The sequence below is a fragment of the Quercus suber genome, unplaced genomic scaffold, assembly GCF_002906115.3.
Source record: "Quercus suber isolate HL8 unplaced genomic scaffold, Cork oak 2.0 scaffold_84, whole genome shotgun sequence".
NCBI lineage: Eukaryota > Viridiplantae > Streptophyta > Magnoliopsida > Fagales > Fagaceae > Quercus > Quercus suber.
This window is the reverse complement of record NW_027069549.1, coordinates 854,124-877,269: the sequence shown is the minus strand read 5'-3', so window position 1 is coordinate 877,269 and position 23,146 is coordinate 854,124. Positions and strand designations below refer to the sequence as shown.

General features: G+C 35.9%; 1 protein-coding gene and 1 pseudogene across 1 annotated transcript; one reads left to right on the top strand and one right to left on the bottom strand.

Annotated features, from left to right (window-relative positions):
* The first annotated feature begins 1,686 nt into the window (after positions 1-1,686).
* On the top strand, positions 1,687-20,859 carry LOC112010635 (serine carboxypeptidase-like 18). Its single transcript, XM_065773979.1, is given in 14 exon segments — positions 1,687-1,971; positions 2,098-2,243; positions 6,281-6,357; positions 6,473-6,595; positions 6,733-6,820; positions 6,823-6,834; positions 6,998-7,030; positions 7,161-7,267; positions 7,768-7,854; positions 8,025-8,192; positions 10,895-10,966; positions 11,045-11,163; positions 20,224-20,337; positions 20,481-20,859. Coding segments are annotated over 14 exon segments (1,353 nt in total). The 5' UTR covers positions 1,687-1,837; the 3' UTR covers positions 20,554-20,859.
* A 1,311-nt stretch (positions 20,860-22,170) lies between these two features.
* The window catches only part of LOC136067756 (uncharacterized), a 5,833-nt pseudogene continuing 4,857 nt past the window's right edge, over positions 22,171-23,146 (bottom strand).

Below are 23,146 nucleotides of genomic sequence, written 5' to 3'. Positions count from 1 at the left end.
AAGTCTATTATTTTAATGCTAGGTCTCCTGTCAACAACCATAGGGGTGCAGTTTGGATTAGTGTTACCTAATTCGTGAGCCAACCTCTTCCAAGTACGGATGGACAATTGAGTATTAGAATTTGGGCTGAGCCTCGGACTGAGAGGGGCTGTGGTTTTATGTGGGGGGCTCTCGGACCTACGTTTGCATGAGGGGGTGCATTTGTCTTGTAGTGATAAACCCACTACCTCTTCATCCAATCTAACTTCAAGGCACCGTTTGGTGTGTTTCAAAACCTGTCTGCTAGAAAATGCACTACTTTGTCCTTCAACTTGATCACATACCACCCGAGAAACACCTTGTTTGAGCACCTCGAAATTGTCCATATAGTTTTCTACCTCCATTGCAGAATGGGCTTCATTATTATCACCACCCCGTTTTGGAACTGACTCTTTCTTACTGTGAGTTGGCTGGTTTTTCTTCCACCATGGCGATTGATGCGCGCGCTGCCAGAGATAACAGCCACTGTTTTTCTGCCTTGACGAACCGGTTCTGCCCTTAACCACTCACCATATTGTTGATCCTCCCTTCGCAACCTCCCTTTCCCCCTTAACCAGACTTCACAGTCTCACTCTCCATGGGTAACCCAACCACACCAATAACAAAAGTTGGGGAGGCATTCATATTTGAGGCCCACCATCCCTATCTGTTTTCCATCTGATCTCAGTTTCGAGCATCGTGGAAGGGGCTCGGAAATATCCATGGTTACCCGTGCTCTCAAGAACTCCCCACCCGCACCGTCGTCCTCTGGATCAGCCACCTTAACAACCCTCCTAATAGCATTACCTATAGCTTCATCGGTTTCATAGGTCAGGTTCTTCAATGGAATGTTATGGAATTGTACCCAGAAAGTTACGTGGTTATACTCTATTTGTGGTAGTAGTTCGATATCAGTGACTCGTTGGAAAGCTATTAAACTTTTATCATATGACCAAGGTTCATACTCAAGTACTCGTTCAAGGTCTATGATGTCATCAAACTCAAACACCAACACGTTATCACCCGCGTCCCGTATCTTCAGTTCACCAGCAAGTTTCCATAGTGGCTTGAAGGTGCTTAAAAACTCTTTTCGTGGAAAACTTGCCTGCCAAACGATGGGTCACGGCTTCCTCTTGGTGTGAGACTTCAGCACCCCCTTCCTCATCCTTAGTAAGGGAGAAGGGTGCCGACAAGTCGTCCAGACCAGCCATGAGGATAGACAGCCACAAAATAAGTATACAGTAGAGTACCACACAGTCAAACACACCGTCCTATCAGTCCGGAGACGTGAAGGGAACAAGGAACCCTAAACTAGGTTAGGGACAATATTCTACACGCAGCTTAGAGCAAACCCTAGATGGCGCGAGAAACTCGTTACTTACTATTAATAATAGGCAATAAAGTAATTTCTGTAGATAGGTTCACATTAAAACTAGTAATAACTTGTAACCTATGATTTGATGTGAAATAGTAGTAAAAATGTTGCTTACGTAAAACTATTAAAAAAAAAAAAACCTAAAATTAATAAATAAACCGTGGACTAAGTAACAAAGGGGGAGAACAATGATAGGTAGGTGGAGGAGGAGACATCTCAAAATTTGACTTTCAAGTGTAACTAGTAAAATAAGCTGAACAAGTTGGGTAGAAGTCAGAGCCCTTTTTGACTCATTGGTAGTTCTGATACCATCTACTAGAGAAGAGACCACAACCAGATAGAGTCATAGAGATTGAGCTTAATAATTACCACAAATATTCACAAACAAACGATTAAAAGAAACCCAGTTAAGTTAAACATTTCCAGAACCAGAAGTGAAGAAGCATGAGCACAATTACGTGGTTGTTCATAGTTTATTTCTTGGCTTTTGCCAACGCAGTTGCATCACAGTCTGAGTCGTCGATCATCAATAGGCTTCCTGGCTTTTCGGGTGATCTTCCTTTCAAACTTGAAACTGGGTGTGAGCTTTTAGTTTAGTTACTTCTGATCAGTTGTGTGATCACTGATCACAGTTTCATTCAATCTTATTATTAATTAAGAACCACTAACTTGTTAAGGGTTTTTTGTATTTTATTTATTTTTAGGTACATTGGGGTAGGCAAATCTGATGAGGTGCAACTATTCTTCTATTTCATTGAGTCTGAGAGAAGTCCAGAAGATGACCCTCTTGTGCTGTGGCTCACTGGAGGTCCTGGTTGTTCCGCATTTTCTGGCCTTGTATATGAAGTGGGTATGTGCATGTGCTTAATTTAAAGCAAAACAGAGGAAATTTTGCATTATATCTGACTTTTATATTCCTTTCTATAAGGAGAAACTAGTACTGCCAGTCATTCCTGTCACCGCCATTAATTTTTATTTTTTTTTTATTTTTTTTTAAGAAAGATCTTGATTCACGCTGCTGCTGCTGTTATTGTTTTTATTTATTTATTTTTTTAAGAAACAAATCCACGTGGACATAGAAAGACTAATGAGGTTTTAATATAAAGACACAATTTCATTGTAGGGTCGTCAATGGCCTGGCTCATTTTTACTTGGCCTATGGGTACAATGGGCTGAGCTTAATAGGCTATTAACTCATTAATGGATCGAGTTGGGTTAGGTCGAAAGAATTTAGCCCATGACCCTGCCTATGGGCAATGCCCATTTTATCTTTAGCGAGCTGAGCTATTAGGTTGAGCCTAATGGGCTATCTATGAACTTATGTTAGCATATTTTTTTATTATTTTTATAAGGAAATAATTAATTTTTTATAAGAAAATAATCAATCTATTTTTTTAAATGAAAGAATTAAGGAATTTAATACTTAATTAGAGTTTTTTTTTTAAAGTCAGATCTATTTAATTTTTTTGTTTCGTTGATGGAAACCTATTAAAATTTTTTTATTAAGGCTTTAAATAGTTTTTTTTATTCTTATCTTTAATAAAAAAAAATGTCAAACGGTTAATTCAAATTTGCTAGACTACTAGAAAAATATATATTTAGTAAACTAAGTTTAGCACAATTACTTTGAGTATCTTAGTGGTTGAGAGAGTTTTCTTAAGAAATTCTTCTATAATATCTCAAGATCAATCTTTTATACACTTACTATATATTTTTGTTATGAATTATGAGTTATTGGACTAGGCCAACGGGTTAGGCCAACGGATTGGGCTACTGAGCTAGCCCATCGGGTACCTATGGGCATAAAACCTAGCCCACGACCTAACCCACTAGACTAGTAGGCTACCATGGGCCTCAATAACAACGGGTTGGGCCACCCATTAGCCTAGTGGGTCGTCAGGTTTCTAGGTCAGATTGTGGACTGTGGGCTATTTGATGACCCTTACAGGAATTACAATCAAAAAGACATTTTTAAAAAAAAAAAAAATTTATAGCTATTGGCGTTAATTTTCACCATTTAAGTTTGACTAAAATTCATTCTAGTTCTTTAACTTTATTTTGGTTCAATTGAGTTCTTTAAATTTCAAATCAATTCAAGTCTTTCAACCATTTCAAATAAAAAAAATTGTCATTAAGTATACAATTAATTGATTAACTAATGGAAAAAGATTTAATATATATATATATATATATATATTCTCATATCAAAAATATAAAAACATTTTTATTAATTTTAAAGGATTTTTTATGTGATAAAAATAATTCTTTAATGGCAATTTTTTAAGAAACTAATTCAAGCTAGCTGTATAAGCTTACATTAATTTAAAAGATAGAACGCGAACCAATTCTCACTCAAAATATGCTCTCACTTCACATTAATTTTTTTTCTTCTGCCAATTAATATAAAAAATAAATAGTGTTTGACTTACCTTCATTACTTTTTAAAAATGAACCTCTTTTTGTTTTAATTAGAGATTGTCACATCACTCACTAACAATAGTAGAGCCCCGGGGGGGGGGGGGGTCAAGGGAGGCGGTTGCCCCCCTTGACCCTGCTAAAAAATACCCTTAATTATGATTAAATAACACTGCCTACTTTTTGTTTTTGGGTTTATTAAATGCCACTCTGTTTCTTTGGTCTTGAAACATAGCACAACTTCTAAACGAATTACTGAGGAACCTAAAGTCCCCACTAGCATGCCTTATACTAAATTTTTAGTTTGTCCCTACTATATTATAATTTGAACATTTTTAGTCATCCACTAGCACAACCTTTTTACTTACCAGTAATCACTCACCACATTAACAGGTTGTAAATTTTTTTGTAAAATAATTTATATGTTTAGCATTATTTATGTGCTTAATTTAAAGTAAAACAGAGGAAATTTTGCATTACCTCAGACTTTTACATTCCTTTCTATAAGGAGAAACTAATAATGCCAGTCAGTTTGTCATCGCCAATAATTTTTTTTTTTTTTTAAAGGAAGACCTTGATTAATGTTTTTTTTTTTTTTTTTTTAAGAAACAAATCCACGTGGACACAAAAAGAGAGAACGAGGTTTTAATATAAAGACGCTATTTTATCGTAGGAATTACAACAAAAAAAAACTTAAAAAAAAAAAATTATAGCTATTGGAGTTAATTTTCACCATTTAAGTTTGACTAAAATCTAGTTCTTTAACTTTATTTTGGTTCAATTGAGTTTTTTAAATTTCAAATCAATTCAAGTCTTTCAACCATTTCAAATAAAAAAATTGTCATTAAGTATAAAATTAATTGATTAACTAATGAAAAAGATATATATATATATATATATATTCTCATATCAAAAATATAAAAATATTTTTTATAAATTTTAAAGATTTTTTTAAGTGATAAAATAATTTTTTAATGGCAATTTTTTAAGGAACTAATTCGGGCTAGCTGTATAAGCTTACATTAATTTAAGATATAGAACATGAACCAATTCACACTCAAAATATGCTCTCACTTTGCATTAATTTTTTTTTCTGCCAGTTAATATAATAAAAAAAATGGTTTAGCTTACCTTCATTACTTTTTTTTAAATGAATCTCCTTTTATTTTAATGAAAGACTGTCACATTATCCACTAATAACTGCCCCCCCCCCCTTAGCCCTTCTAAAAAATACCCTTAATTATTATTAAATAATTCCGCATACTTTTTGTTTTGGGTTTATTAAATTGCACTCTGTTTCTTTGGTCTTGAAACAGAGTACAACTTCTAAACAAACCATTGAGGAACCTAAAGTCCTCTACTAGCATGCCTTACACTGAATTTTTTAGTCTGTCCCTACCATATTATAATTCGAACATTTTATGGGTTAACATTAACCAAAATAAAAGAAATTCACATACATTGCACTCAGTATTTATCTAACTACTAATAGTTTCATTCATAACTTGAGTTTTGGCTCTAAAAAAATTTAAAAATTGATCACTCATGTGAGAAATATCTCAATAGATAAATACAATATTATGAATAAGGTTTTTGTAGAGTCTTTTTTTTTTTAATTACATTAAATATCACTTTAAAATTTTAAATATCACTTCATATTTAAATAAAATGCTTTTAATTTTTCAAATTGCTCTCAAATATTATATATTCGCATAATATGTGTAAATGCATGTATTATATATAAATTTCCCCCTCCCCCTCTCAACTCAAATCCTGGTTCTGCCACTACCAACTAACTAAATAAAAGGTGAGAATTAAAATCCACAACAACTTGCTATTGTATATTAAAACAAAATGACATGTCTAATTGAAATTGTAATGGAGGTAAACCAAACCCTTTATTAACTATGATTTTTGTTAGTTTGATAATTACAACCGAGGAGTGGGTATTTGAAACCTGTATGTTTTCATTAGATATGCCAAAAGATGCTTGTTGAGCAATAAGACTCTTAACAAAAAGTTAATATATATATATATATATAAGGGTTGGGTTTAAGTTACACTAGGTATAACTCTAAGTAATATTACACCACTCAATATTTTTTAATTGAATTCAAATATTGACAAATCTACCGTTAGATCAGATTATATTCATATATTCTTTATGCTTGCAAAATTTTAAGGTGATTAAAGATTAATAACTATGTCATCAATCAATTATTAAAATTCAAGTTTTTGTAATTTAAAATAATACATAAAAAATAAGTTTATGGATCAAATGGTAAATTACATCTGATTGATATGAAAATTGGCATGCATGTTAAGAACATATAGGACATATAATTCAACGGTTGGATTTTCTAAATATTAATTCAATAACAAGTTATTGGGTTGTGTAACATTACTTAGAGTTACACCGGGTCTAACTTGAACCCAACCCATATATTAATTGTAGGCTTTTCTTTTGTTTAGGTCCATTATCATTTGACTATGAAAGGTCCAAAAGCAACTCACCAAAATTGAAGTTGAACCCATACTCCTGGACAAAGGTACGAAACTTTAGCAGCCTCCAATAATAAGGTTTTCATGAAAATTAGGTTGTCAATTTGATGGTTAATTAGGTGTTTATGTAAACCGAAAGAAATGGCCTTCATTTTTTTTCAGGTTGCTAATATAATATTTGTGGATGAACAGGTTGGCACTGGATTCTCTTATGCAAAAAGTTTGGAAGGATACAATACCAGTGATACATTGGCCGCAGCAGAACTCTATGAATTTCTACTGAAGGTGATCAAAAACTATATAATAACATGATTTAATTTGGTACATGAGAATTATAGTGATGATACAAATATAAAAGGGTTACAGCCAGAAATTTTTTGCTCAAGTGGCCTATTCATTTTAAATTTTGAGTTGTGATGCAGTGGCTTAAGCTTCACCCCAAGTTCCTCACAAATTCATTGTACATCATGGGAGATTCTTACTCGGGCATAATCATCCCAATCCTTGTTCAAAAATATCAGATGGTAACTTACATAAATGAAAACCAACTATATTTTTTTTTTCTTCTTAATTCATACTTAATTTTGCTAAAAAACAATACAAAGAACCAAAAAAAAAAAAAAAAATCATTTTGATACCACATGAAAAGATTTTAGGCTGGTAATTGGCTATGTCATTTTGTTGCAGGTAATGAAGTTGGTCAGGAGCCGCGAATGAATCCTAAAAGTACAAGTTCAAGCACGTTAAAATTTGAATAACTTCAATTACTTTAATTTCGCTCTTGTTCATCAAGGCCTTCTAGTTTTGGGGTTTTTACTTCATATGAAATTCTAATTTTGCTTTAAATTGGGGCAGGGATATGTGATCAGAAACCCAGTGACAAATACACATGATGACTTGAATGCAAGAATTCCATTTGCTCACCTAAAGACAAGCATATCAGAAGAACTATATGAGGTGTTTTTTTTTTTTTTTTTTTTTTTAATTTTTAATTTTTAATTTAATTTTATTATTTCTGAATCTTTAGAGTCACAGATTGCAATCATAAGATGTCCTTAAAACTCATTCTCAAACGATTGACCCAATTGTGCCCAAATAACCTGCTACATGATTGTCCTTCGAATAGACTTGTAAGCAATTTTGCAGGAAAGACTTTCTTTGACATTTTTGAACTGGCTTAGACTAGGAAAAGTTGATCATAATTAAAAAAAAAAAAAAAAAATGCTCATGTTAATTGCTTTGAGACCCAGGTTAGAGATTTTGGCTTAGATTGCAGGCCATGGGAATTCTTTTGCAGTTTCACTAATGTGGCAAGTGATTTAAATATAGTAATCAGTGTTCACGATTTCCCTATTGAGGATGCTACACCTGCTGGAATATATGTTACTTTCTTACATGTTCAACTCTCTCTTTCAAAAATATCCTACTAAAATTTGTGATACTTTGTTCTTTTCTAGTCAGCTAAAAACAACTGCAAGGGCGAGTATAGGAATGTAGATCCTAGCAATGCAGCATGTGTGGACGATCTTAATATCTTCACTGAGGTGAGTGCAAAAACCACTTGTGGTTCTAATAAGAAATATCATTTTTTTTTTCTAAATATAATTTTGCTTTCATCTTTACAAGAGGAGAGTATGTGAAGCGCTAAGAAATGTGTATTTGGACTTTCATGTATCATATCGCATGTACATTGATATGTCTCTTGCATTTGCAGTGTCCTGTGAAAATATTTACTGCACAAATATTGGAGCCTGACTGTCAGTATTTATCCCCAAAACCTAGACCAAGTGTGTCAAATTGGGATCCAGATACTCTTATAGAAGATCCTGTAGACCTTCTCCAATCTATTACTCATCTTCCTGAACCTACAAGATGGTGTCGGGTAAAAATTTACTCTCTCTTTCACATACAGTGTCATGAGTCAAGCTGATCTTGGGCCTTTCAGCTCATGTAGTTATTTGACAAGGTTATGCTGCACTCTTTGAAAATATAGCTAACGATATACTAACAAGGTTACTCTGATGCAGGACAACCTAGGCTTCCCACCTAGATTAGTCCTACCAAAGAACCTTAGGCTTCCCACCTAAGGGGTTTGGAATCACCACCAAACAAATACGCAAATAATCTCAATAATAATAATGATAATAGTCTGTCTTACAAAAGAAATCATCTAGAGCTTTATATGCAGCTTCCAAGAATCACAAAAATAAGGATAAACTCTCCTAAACAAATCCTAAATAATTTCAAATACTAATCTGATAATCCTAAACAATCTCAAATACTAATCCAATAATCCTAAACAAATGATAATGATAAACTACTAATCCTAACCAAACTCAAATACCAATCCAAACTAAACAAATAACTATGTTACAATCTGAAATTATCCACTGAAATTCTAAAATGAAATATTGAAATAACTTTTAGTTATGCTCCTGCATTATACTCCCCTGGTTTAAGAAAATTCGACCTCGAGTTTTGTAGTGATGAAGAATTAAGACTTTGGTGCTTAATACTTCCTTAAAATCAGAAATCACCCTAGGAAGGAGTAGAATAACCTTCAATTCCATGACACCATAGAACTCCTCTGGAAACACAAAATCAATGTGTTAAAGAAGTACAATTTTATTTTGAATCATAGTATCAACCTTTTGGACTTCAACAACCTCCAGATGTTCATCAACCTCATGGATCATGAAGGGCTCAATACCACTTTCATCGGAATCAACCTCCACATCAAGTGCACCCTCTAAATCTTCGCTCACTTTTTGAAATTTCTCTTCTTGTGTAGACTCTATAATAGGTTCTTCTTGCTGCATGAATGTTGAAACATCATCTATTGGGACTTGTACCTTTATTTCAACATTAGTCTTTGGTGGAACCTGAGCATCCTTTTTCTGAGTAGAAGTGTCTAGCAAAACCATTATTTTTCTTAAGTCTTGAGCTATGGCAGTGAGTTCTTGACAGAAGGATGAGGTGTTTTCTTGCTGAATACTGTCTTTGTGGTGTAGAAAATTCCTATGAGAAGATTGAGGTTGATAATTCTCTTGATAGCAGTAGGGAACATATTTCTCTCTAAGTATTTGTTTCATTTCATTCCAATCAGTTATGGCAGGCTTGCTCCTTCCTTTGCAATGATTCTCAATACTACGCCAAAAGTCTCTAGCTCTACTCCTCAATTTCAACCTGGCAAACCTAACCTTATTAGTATCTAATACCTTATTAGCATTTGGCGGACATATTTGATCAAAGAATTGATCCATCTCATCTAGCCAATTGATGAGGGTCCATGGATCTGGATGTCCATTAAATATTGGTGCTTCTAAGACTACCATGATTCACTAGAATAGACTTTCATCACTCTGAAATGAACATGGGCTTGGTAATTTGGGCTTTGGCTTGTGCTTAGTACTGAACATTATGTGGGGCTTGATGAGCGTGGCTTGTAAGTGAACTCTAGTGTCTATTGGAACTTTTCTGCCTTTGACATTTTTTTTTTTTGAAATACAATAAAGAAAGAACTACAATATAAAACTGAAATCTACCAAACAATAGCACGTCAAACATTAAAACACCGAAACCAAAGAAAGAAATTCAGAGTAAACTAAGAAAGAAGAAACTTCAGAGAGAGTAGTCACGAAAGCTTCGCTAAGTTCCTCAAAGCAGAGGCAGCATGAACTCATTGGCAATGGCTAGTGGCGGGGCTCAAAGGTGGAGATTGAAACTTGCAAGTCATATCTCGGTGGCTGGTGGCGAAACTCCAAGCTTTGTGAAGTAGCATGGAGAGATCAGTGATGGTGGATCTCAGCGGCGTTGCTCCAATAGTGACATCGGCGGTTGCTTGTTGACTTTCAAACTTTCTTTCTCTTGATCTGACGGGCTAGGGTTGTGGTGGAATTTGGGTTCTTTGTTTCTAAGTAGATATGGCTTGATTGGTGGTAATTTGCAAAGATCTTGTGGGACATGCTTGGAGTGTTGATGATTGTGGGTTGTACTGTTGGTTGGGCTATAGAGTTGCTCAAAGTGGTTGGATGTTTCCTATTTGGCTTGAAAGGAGTTCACAGTGATGTCTGATTGACAGTGGTTGAAAGAACAAGAGATTTTGGGTTGTTGAAAGGGGGTGATCAGGTTAGACTCTGATACCAAGTTGGTGCAGGACAACCTAGGCTTCCCACCTAGATTAGTCCTACCGAAGAACCTTAGGCTTCCCACCTAAGGGGTTTGGAATCACCACCAAACAAATATACAAATAATCTCAATTATAATAATAATAGTCTGTCTTACAAAAGAAATCATCTGGAGCTTTATATGCAGCTTCTAGGAATCACAAAGATAAGGATAAATTCTCTTAAATAAATCCTAAATAATTTCAAATACTAATCTGATAATCCTAAACAATCTCAAATACTAATCCAATAATCCTAAACAAATGATAATGATAAACTGCTAATCCTAACCAAACTCAAATACCAATCCAAACTAAACAAATAACTATGTTACAATCTGAAATTATCCACTGAAATTCTAAAATGAAATATTGAAATAACTTTTGGTTATGCTCCTACATTATACTCCTTTTTGTAGAATTATAACTATTTGTACTCCTACATTTGGGCAAATGATAAAGCTATTCAACAGGCTCTTCACATTCGGGAGGTATGTTGATCCATAGAGTGTTAAGATTGATATCTCAAATTCAGTAGTTTTTTTAAGTTCTTTCAAAATGACAAGCAGGGAAGCATCAGCGAGTGGGTGAGATGCAATAAGAGCTTAGTATACACATACGACATCTCAAGTAGCCTAAACTATCACCGGAACCTTATCAAGAAAGGCTACCAGGTCCTCATATACAGGTAATATAACAATTTCTTTAACCATGCTTCAGTCCCTAGAATTAACTATTAGTCACATATCCAATGCAAAGATAGAAAATTTTAAGTCGCTTTAACCCTCTCTTTCAAGTGGCTGTTGTCAAAAAACTCACTTAAATAAACTTAAAAAGAGTGAAAAATAGAAGTTCATTTTCTACAGAAACACACACACACATAAGCAAAACATAGCAAATGAGAGAAGGAATAGATAATTTTTAGATTCAATTGTTGCTATCCACTTTTTCAGTATTACATCTGCTTTATAGACTTCAATGTACAACCATTTTCGACCTTATAAAGGGCCATAAAATCCAAGATTTGCAAGATATTACTTGAATAGAAACTAACCAAACTTTTAGCACTGTAGAACAATAACAGATTGCTGTAGTTATATTTTACAGCAAATTCTTCTTAACATTCTCCCATCTAATATGCTGTCCTAAAACTTCAAAGGATTTTCAAAGTTTGAAAGTTCAAAATGTGTATAAAACACCCTTGAACGTTTGGACCCCAAATTATAAATATCAATTCAAACTTATAATCAACAATTAATGTGCGGAACACGAACATAAGCCAATCACAGAATTGATAACTAATCTAAGCCAAATATAAACATATCCACAGTAGTAAATATAAGGCAAAAATAAAGAAAGGAAGATGCAAACACACGGACAACACGCGATGTGTTATCGAAGAGGAAACTGAAGCCCTCGGCGTAAAACCTCTCCGCCACCCTCCAAGTGGTAAATAATCCGCTAAAGAATATAGTTGGGATACATGAACAGTAGAAGACCCTCCAAGCCTAATCTACCCAAATACCTAAGCCCTCCAAGCTTCTTGCTCCAACGAGGCTACATCGAACCTATTTCTTCTTTAACTTCCCGGATTTCGCTACTATACCATAGCATCAACCAATGTATATCGATTCCTTCCAAATTACTTCCCTTAGCACCAAATGAACCTTCTCATAGACGTGGGTGTGGTGAGATAAGGATTTGGTCAATGGCCTCTCAAGGATGTGACAATAGAGAGGAAGAGAGTAGAAGAATTTGTAGAGTCTCTAAGGTAAAGATTGGGGATAAGGCAATCTTTTTTTTCTCTAGGGTTTCTCTCACAAAAATTATCTTTGGAAGCTCTCTTAAAATCGTGGGTATAAGGGTCTATATATAGTAGGGTGAAAAAGGAATATGAAGAGACAGTTTTTGCCAAATAGGGTAACTTGGCGGCTTGGTCTCGCAACTTGTCCAAGTCGCGAGTTCAAGTCGTGACGTAACGGCCTGGCCAGCCTAGGACTTTTGTCCTGTAGTGCGACAGCTAGCGCGACCCTTCAGCTTCCCTGTGTGCATCTCACATGCCTGCATTTGGCGGCTTGTAGCCGCGAGCCACCTGCAAGTCCTAGTCGCGAAGCTCTGCTTCTTTGCACATACTTGAGCTTTTCTTCACATCTTCTCACACACTACCCTTACAATAATCCCACCTAAATACAGGGTTACTAAGTGCTAAATTACAAGCAAATTGGCACGGAATAAAGCCAACAAGATGGTTGATAAATTTCAACCTTACAATTTCCCCATTTGGCTATTCCGTGACAAAACCCTAAAACAAACTCTAGACTTAACGCATGAATTGGGAACAGTTGGAAAACTCACTCATACCTAACTCTAGAATCTGTGAAGCTTTTGAACCATAAGAACAAGTATCTCCTGAAACACAACAACACAATAAGTTCATTGTATACAGAAACTTGTAATGCATATGGAGCAAGCACAATGCGATCATGCACAATGGAGTAAAGCAATAAACCATGGCAAGACCAAAACATGCAATCACTATAACCAAGTGATCACAATGCTCATTCACAATTGGAATGAACATCCGGACATTCAAGTTTACAAACACAAGGTAAATCACTTGAATGACCAATACTTAACCAATGCACAATACATGAAGTATGTGCATCTAGGAAAAATCCTACACGAGCACAATAGTGACAGTACTTAAAAAGGAATACATAGGATTAGGTTAGAAGTACTGATTTAACAAAACACAAAGGCTGCATAAAGCATGGCACAAACCACAAAGGCCTACAGGAGTGCATAAACAAACCCTTAAAGCTTACATAAGCAACATAAGTACAAAATGAACCAAACACAAAACAAATGCTGAAAAAACTGAGTAATATCATCAATATAAAACTTAAGTCAAACATTCAAGAGTTATGAGTTTAAACCAATAAAAAGCAATAGTTAATCAGCCCAAGGTAACAAAACTATAACAAAAAAAAATTAGAGATTATGAAATTCCCCCTCAAATAAGCACTCCCCCTCAAGTGCTGCCCCAAAAATTCTCCCCTTTTTTGACCGGAATGGCCAAAGGGTCACTACTCCTTGTTGGTGTAGATGCTGTTAAACTTTGCTGAAAGAACATCAAGCTGATCTTACATTGCCGTCATCCATTCAGTATGCTGATCTTGAACCTCTCTGAGACCATCAAGTCTTTCCAGGATGATCTGAAATGCATCAGGAGGTGCAACTGATGAAGTGGAAGTCCTGTTTCTCTTGGTTCTGCTTCTTGGTGTAGAAGTCAGTCCTGCAGTCTCAGCTTCAGGAATTCTAACACCCTTTGCTCTGAAGATCCTCATGAGGAGGCTAGGAAAGACCAACTTAGGCCTAGTAGTGGTTCTAGTCTCTTCCATAATAGTGTCAAATATGTGCAAGCTGATGTCAATGATGACTTTCTCCTTGAGCTCCATGAGGAATATAGCTCTGGAATTAGTAAGAGTGGTCATCTTTCTAATAGGATATAGATTGTACATCATAATGGTGGTCAAACACCTCATGTCAGTAGGGAAGGCATTAGTGTTGAGACATCTCCCTTCTTTAACACCACCAATCCGAGCCTAGACATTATCTAGGGACATCATCCTGTCTTTGTAATTGATGAACTCATACTCCTCTAAACCTTCAAGACCAAATACCTCATCAATGTCATGTGCATCTAAGGTAAACTCATGTCCTCTAACCCAACAGTTTATCTCTTCATCCCTTATGTTCACATTTGCATAGAATTCCCTTATTAAGGGCTCACACACTGAAGGTAGGTCACCCAGCAGTTTATCCCAACCTCTTCCCTCAAAGCACTCTGGAATAAAAGTATCCTTTAGGTCATGTAAATCCACAAATCTCTCCTGAATAATGGTTCCCTTCATGAAGGAATCTCTGTATCTCTCAAAATGCTTGACAGACCTAAACAAGTTGTTGTCCATTTTCATCCTTTTATCAGCCTTCTTAGTAGGAGTCTTCTTCTTTGAAGATGTGGAAGCTATCTGTAAACACTCAGAAGAGGCCATAACAGAAGCACAACACAATATGTGGAAATATACATAAATTAGTAACAAGTGACTAACCGATAGAGAACAGAGTGTCAAAATAACCCAAAGATCAAAAATAAAGTTCTAGCTTCCCAAGCAAGATTAGTCTGTACAGAAGCATATTTAAAACAAGCCACAAACAACTAAACATGTGTAGTGTAAACCACATTCTGACACAAAGAGTATATGTCAATGAGACATAACTTATTGGATATGAATTGTGCAAGCAAAAACCAAAGCAGAGCCATACACATGATATTGTAACACACAATCACATCAATGTATACCACATAGATAAAAATTTGCAAACCCAAATTCCTTATACAGAGAAACTCACAGAAAACCCAAATATCATATACCCAATAGATATAGACTATCAAATATCAGAGCACAGAGCAAAAACTATCTCAATGGAGCAAACTCGTGAAACTAAAACTATTCAGCAACAAGAGTACACGAGCCAAACAATCAAACCCAGCATTTTTAAGCTAAAACATGTTCGAACCCCCAAATCTCAAACCAACAGAATAACTCACAGATTTAAAGAAATTAACACTAAAAACATGAAATCTGAAGTGAGAGACAGAAGACCCATACCTTTTTCTTGAAGATTTGAGAAGAAAAAAATGAAGAAATGAAGGATCTTCAAAAATGGGCACGGCGAGTTTCAAAGAGAGAAATAGAGAAGACAATGAACAGTCACAAAGTACGAGGGAAAAACTGAAAAGTTTTTGAAAACTGACTTTAAAATGCACAATACGCGTTTTTCGCGACTGGAACAAGTCGCTAGTAAGTCGCCAAGGTAAGCCATGAAACACTGTGAAGTAAAGATTCTTAAAAAATCTTCTAAGTGTTTTTCGTGACTGGAAGGTTTACCCGCGAGGGAGTCGCGAGTTGAGCCGCGAAAATCTCTGAGTAACCTCACGATTAGACCCTCCACCCGCGAACAAGTCGCCAAACAGAGCCGCAAAAATTGCAAAAACCCAAATTTTGAAAATTTTTCTAAATATTTTTCACGCCTAGGTCATTAATTCGCCAGTAAGCCACGAAAAATCTCTGAGTGGGCTCGCGACAGGGGCTTGCGACTTGGCTAACCCGTGACTTAGCCGCCAAAACAGGGCAATACTGTTTTTGAAATTTTTGACTTTTTGTAAAAAAAACAAAATATTATTCCAAAAACAACTAAAAACACTCAAAAATCTTTTTGTGTTTGATCAACAAAGATTGAGTATGTGAAAACACATTTAATCAGGTACAATCACATAAATGAATATGGCATTCATTGAACATAGACTTGTGTGTTGTGTGTGGATATCAAAAATGGGATAGTCCTTAGTCTAATGTGAAGTTTCAATGATTAATTCAATCAAGGCATACACAACTAGTACTAGATAATGTGACCTATCTCAATTATAGAAACATGCATATATGACGTCCCACAAGCACTGAATAACAATTCTTTGAAGTTTTTCATTTGGCTCCATATTCACATATCATTTGCATTTTTGAGAAAAGAAAATCTCATTTTGAGATAGATGCCTGAAATTTTTGAAATTTCAATTGATGAGATAGCCTTTGGCTTTTTGGGCATCAAATATTTTATATTGGTCGCTTTTCCTTTTTCCTAGTTGAATACTAGTATGTGCGATGGGCTTTTACAGCTCTATATCTCTTTTCATTTGGAGATTTACAATTAGAGAGCTCTTTTAAACATAAAAATAAAAAGTAGGAAGATATATAGGCATAAGTCTATGTATGTTTCAAGATCAACAAAACCATTCACTAATCATTCATGACAAGGTTGAATATCTATTTACAACAGTCACATAGATTTCAGAATTTCTTCCACAATGATATGAGTGCATAAGAGACAAGTTACGCTCGTTAAATGCACAAAGCCATTAGTACAAAGGTACAAGGCAAAACATGTTTTGAGACAACTCAACAAAACCGATCAAACTTTTTGGATTTTCTACTTTTTATGTGTTTTTGGATTTTTGACATAAAAGCATTAAAAGATTGATAAAAAACATAACAAAAAAAAAAAAACCGAAAAAAATTTGAACCACACATAAATGACAACCTAAATACTAGTAAGAAACACACAACTAAGCATATTCACAAACATGGGAAGTATTGATGCATGGACATGTTGTAATGCTTATGCATGAGTAGCCTTTGTCACCCATACGTCACGTGCGTTTGGGGTGATATCCTTAATGGATTGGATATGAGAATTAGGACTATCAAACCTTCGTGTGAAGCTTTCCAGGCAGTTGGTGAAGGCACCAATCATCTTCATCACATCCATCATTCCTGGATCACGTTTTTGACTTCTTGGTTGCTCACCACCATAAGACCTCGTGTCATTTCTTCTTCCTTGTGACCGAGGTGCACTTGCATTGTTGTCTGCTCTCAGCTTTTGACAATTGGGTCTAGTATGTCCTTGCAATCCGCAATAGTGACAAACATATTCTGTTCTAGAACCCTGCTGTGATCATTGGAACTGATCTCCCTCTAGCTCCATATCTGGATTCTGATTGAATATGGGACTTATTTAGCACCCGTTGATTAGCCACATTCTTCTTCCTTTCAGTCTTAACTTTCTCAGGAATAGGCTTATCCACAGCCGTCACTTTAGCCCTTACAAACTTTACTTCTTTGGTGACTTTGGCTGACGAGCAACTTCCTCCGGTGTATCCCAACCCGGACTTGTCTGAGGAAGGTTTTTGAGATGATATGACATCTTCTAACTTCTGAGAGGAGACTCTCTCTACTTGGCGTGAGCTTGCACTACTTCTTGCTCAAGAAACCTCACCCTCGTGTAGGCTTCAGACAGCTCGCCATTTAATGTCTCAATCTCACACTTAGTCTCTTTATATCTGACCAAGAGACTTCTGTAATCTTCCTCAACTTTCTTCATTTTCCTCACAGCTGCCTTGGCTACCTTTGCATACTCTCCAGACTTCTCAAGTAGTAAGGAGTAATTTTCTTGAAGATTAGCTGTATTTTCTTGCTCTTCAGCATCTGATTCTTCCACAATCCCAATAGACTTTGAATCAGAATGCTCACCAAGCTCCTTCACAAGTGCACCCAAATCATCCGATGACTCCACATGAGCAATGGTCATGAAGGCGGAGTATTTTCCCTCTCCGTCATAACTCTCTTTCGAGTCAGAGTCAGAAGATTCTGAATCACTGAGCATCGTGGCATAAGCCTTGCCTTTTCCCTTCAGAAAATTTGGACACTCCTTCTTTAGATGTCCATGGCCATTGCACTCATAGCACACAATGTCTGAAAAAGGTTGAGAATCATTCCCTTCTTTCCTCGTAAACTCTTTCCTATCACCTTTTGAAGATGAAAATTTCCCTCTGTTGAATGGTTTTCCACTGTTCTTCATCTTCAAAAATTTTCGAAAGTTTTTCGCAAGATATATTACTTCCTTCTCCACTCCATCTTCTTCGGAAGGATCATCCATTCTTTCGGTGATGGTTTTAAGAGTAAGCGATTTACTCGTCTTGTGGGAAGGTAGTCCAAGCTCATACGTTTGAAGTGATCCAATGAGCTCTTGGATCTTAATTTCATCCAAATCCTAGCTTTCCTCTATGGCTGTGACTTTTGCCTGAAAGCTCTCCGGTAAGGACCTCAAAATTTTTCTCACCACCTTAGTATCTTCAATCTTCTCCTCAAGATTGAGTTTAGCAATTACAATTTCATTGAGCTTCCCATAGAATGAATCAAATGGTCCATCATCCCCCATTTTAAGCTCTTCAAATTTGGTGGTAAGCATCTGAAGTTTTGTGTCCTTAACTTTCTTCGTACCCTCATATGTCGTCTCCAAAATCTCCCAAACTTCCTTGGCTACCGTCATATGAGAGATCCTATGGAATTCATTAGGAGACACACCACAAAAAATAGCATTTAACGCTTTACTATTAGAGTTGGCTGCTGCTAGAGCTGCCTTATCCCAAGTGGACTTAGGATCCGTCAGCTTAGTCCAACCTATCTCAACCGCATCCCAAACGGTATCATCTATAGAGCATAAAAATGCTCTCATTTTGACTTTCCAGAAAGCATAATTGTTCCCATAAAAAAATGGTGGAACATTGAACGATTGAGACCAGTCCATCTCAAATAGGGTCAAGGATTACACTTAGGTATTTAAACCACAGTGAGTGTACCTGCTCTGATACCAATTGAAAGTTCAAAATATGTATAAAACACCCATGAACGTTTGGATCCCAAATTATAAAATATAAATTCAAACTTATAATCAAACAATTAATGTGCGGAACATGAACATAAGCCAATCACAGAATTGATAACTAATCTAAGCCAAATATAAACACATCCACAGCAGTAAATATAAGGCAAAGATAAAGGAAGGAAGATGCAAACACATGAATAACACGCGATGTGTTATCGAAGAGAAAATCGAAGCCCTCAGCGTAAAATCTCTCCGCCGCCCTCCAAGCGATAAATAATCCACTAAAGAATATAGTTGGGATACATGAACAGCAGAAAACCCTCCAAGCCTAATCTACCCAAGTACCGAAGCCCTCTAAGCTTCTTGCTCCAACGAGGTTACGCCGAACCTATTTCTTCTTTAGCTTCCTGGATTCCGCTACTATACCATAGCATTAACCAATGTATATTGGTTCCTTCCAAACTGCTTCCCTTAGCACAAAATGAACCTTCTCACAGATGTGGGTATGGTGAGATAAGGATTTGGTCAATGGTCTCTCAAGGATGTGACAATGGAGAGGAAGAGAGTAGAGAAATTTGTAGAGTCTTTAAGGTAAATATTAGGGATGAGGCAATCTTGTTTTTCTCTAGGGTTTCTCTCACAAAAATTCTCTTTGGAAGCTTTCTTAAAATCGTGGGTATAAGGGTCTATATATAGTAGGGTGAGAAAGGAATACGAAGAGACAGTTTTTGCCAAACAGGGTAAATTGGCGGCTTGGTCTCGCGGCTTGTCTAAGTCGCGAGTAACGGCCTGGCCAGCCTAGGACTTTTGTCCTGTAGTGCGACAGCTAGCACGACCCTTCAACTTCCTTGTGTTCATCTCACGTGCCTGCATTTGGCGGCTTGTAGGTCCTAGCCGCGAAGCTCTGCTTCTTTGCACATACTTGAGTTTTTCTTCACATCTTCTCACACACTACCCTTACAATAATCCTACCTAAATACAAGGTTACGAAGTGCTAAATTACAAGCAAATTGGCACGAAATAAAGCCGACAAGATGGTTGATAAATTTCAACCTTACAAAGTTGATGAAATTTCTTCCTTGGAAGTGCTTTTGTAATATATTATCCAATTGCTCCTCTTATACAAAACTTCAGCTCAACTTTTGGCCGGCTTCAATTGCATCTCTAATAAAGTGATGCTTAATGTCTTGGATTAACTATGGCAAATTAGGTTAGCTATTGCTAGTTTATTGTCATAATACATATCACAAGCTGCTTCTTGGCCATACAATTCAATTAACACTAACCAAGGTTTACAAGTTGGTTCAAAATGTTTACATAGGACATTACAATTAACACCTTCACTAGATTCCATTTTTCATTGTTGGGAATTAAAAATTTGATATAATCAGTTCAAATTTCATCTTATGTTTTATTGAAATTCTTATTGAACAATGGTTTTCTTGTTTTGTTCCAAATAACATAGCGGTGATCATGACATGGTTATTCCATACATAGCCACGCATGCATGGATAGTATCACTAAACCTTACTATTGCCCATGATTGGAGGCCATGGTTTGTTGATGGGCAAGTCGCAAGGTAAGTTTCCACCTCAACTTTCATGTTTCAGCAACCCTATTGCCTCTTCCACCATCCCTAACTTTTTAAATTTTAAATACAAGTTATATTCTAATATAAAGCTTTTAATTGTTTTATGAATTATTTTTAATTGTATTGTGCAGATTCACAATGCAGTATACATCTAAAAAGTACTGCTTGACATTTGCAATAGTAAAGGCAAGAATAAGTAACTAGTTAATTGTTCCATATAAAAATATTTTCTAAGTAATAGCCACAAGTTAACTATAGCATTTGCTTCTTTGGAGGGAGGGGGGCATACAGCTCTAGAGTACAAGCCCAATGAATGTCTTACCATGATTGATAGGTGGCTATCTTACTATCCCCTCTAGTGAATAGTGGATTTTACCAATCCATTCAATTAAGTAGGCTTGTAGTGCATCTAACATTTCAGGTAAATTTTTTTTTTTTTGAAACCAACATTTCAAGTAATTTTAGTTGTCTACTCAATATAAAATGATAAAAAACTTCTTCACTTTTTTATTTCCATTCTTTGATTCTTGTTCATGAATAAATTTAAAAATAAGTTCCTTCCGTTGAGCCTTTAAATATGATGTATGCAAATCTTCTTGCTATGATATACATTGTGACCTTGATAGATTTATCCCCTAAACTCAAACAATATGCATGAGATGAGTATTGGAACCAACAAAGATAGAATGATATGCAAGCCAAGTTCAACATAGCTTGGTTGTTGGGCCTTAATTTTAAGTCTAACATCAATAATACATATAACTTTCAATTTCAAGGATGATGTGATTTGACCTAACTTGCTATGTTTTCTCTTATAATATTGTTTTTGTTTATTTATTTAGCCCACTATTGGAAATTATAAGACATATTTTAAGCGATTGCTTGGAACTTGTAAAATCCATAACTAAATTAGCATAAAAAAATAAAAAAATAAAAAAATAAAAAATAAAAAAACAATTTTAAAATGGACAAGATTTCTTGTGGATGTTCTTCAAATTATTAGATGTCAATTACAACTATTCAACCTCATGAGCACATGATGAGTTATATTGTATTTGATTATAAAATGGATTTACGGGTCTTTCCATGTTGGATCCACATGAAGGAATGGGGGTTTGTAATTTAAGATTTCTAGTCATCAATGAGTTCAAAATGTTTAATTTAACTCTCAAGTGGATTTTGGTTGATCTTTATTGAGACAATGTGTGTCGATGTTTTTTTTTTTTTTTTTTTTTTTTTTTTTTTTTTTTTTTTTTTAATTCATGTAATCGTAGTTTTATTAAAGAATTAAGACAAATCAGATTGGAAAACTTCATCCAAATCCTTAGGTAGATCTTCTATCCAAACATCAGTTTTTGCAGATGAAACTGCTCTCCTAGCTAAACAATGAGCTAATATATTCCTGTCTCGACGAACATGCTGAAAACTACATCGCCTCAAAACATCCCCTAACCTCTTAATTTCATTAACTATGTGACCATACAAAGTACTGCATCCCCCTGAAGCATTTAAGGCTTGCACAACCGGAAGACAATCACCCTCCACAATAACAACAAAAAGGCTTAAGTCTCTAGCTAACTCCACAGCTCGTCTTGTTGCTAGGGCTTCAGCCATCTCCACTGTTCGAGGTAGACCAATTTTCTAACTCAAGGCTGCAATAACTTGACCTAAGTGATCTCAATAAACAACACCAAGGCCTGCACAGTGCAATTCTTCAAATATCGCGGCATTGAAGTTAGCTTTGTAGGTACTAGCAGGTGGAGGAGACCAACGAGCTCGAGGGCAACGCACAGACCCTTGCTTCTCTTGATCATTGGCATCCTAGAATTCAATGACCATCATCTTTGCTAGGCCCTCAATCTCATGGAGTTGCCATGAAGGTTGACGCACCCTAACTCGGTTTCGCCTTTGCCATAAACACCAAGAGATTGTAGCAAACAAAGCAACCTTGAAGCTCAACCCCTTCTTGAATAAATTCTCTAGAAGTTCAACAAAAGACTTGCACTCTTTCCGAACCAAAAATTGGAAACTCGGGTTTGACATCCAAATTGCCCGAGCTTGATCACAAAGCCACAGAGAATACAATGTCGACTTCGAATGATCCCCACACCCCTCACAAACATTGTCCACAGGTAAATGTTGAGCCTTCAAGTTCACCTTTGTAGGAAGTGAGTCTTTTGCTGCATGCCAGATAAAATGCTGGATTTTATTGGGAACCTTCATCTTCCAAATTTTCTTCCAAATAGCACAATCAAGAGCCAATGAGGATGAGCAAGGCACAAGATAGTCCTCGGCAGCAACAAGTAGGTGGTAGGAACTTCGAACACAATATCCACCATTCGAAATTAAAGGCCAAATCAACACATCCTTCTCCTCATCGGCACAGACCTAGATTTGGCTTACTATCTCGACTTCCCAAGGTAGAAAAAAAAAAGAGCTAATTTACCTGTATCCCAGATTTTTGTGTTGGGAACAAATAACTCACAAACTCGAGCCATAGAGGTATTAGCCCAAAGAGAAATAATCTTACTATGTGTCAAGTCAGGCAGCCACTTATGCCTCCAAATATCAATCAATTCCCTATTCCCAACTCTCCAAATTGCTCCTTTATTAATGACATCACGAGCTTGCAAAATACTCCTCTATGCATATGAACATTTTGGGTGAATAGGAGCATCAAGAACACAACCATTTGGAAAATATTTTGCACTAAACACTTTAAAAAGAAGTGTCTCCTTTTGGTGAATAAGACGCCACACTTGTTTTGCTAACATAGCATTATTAAACTTCTGAAGAT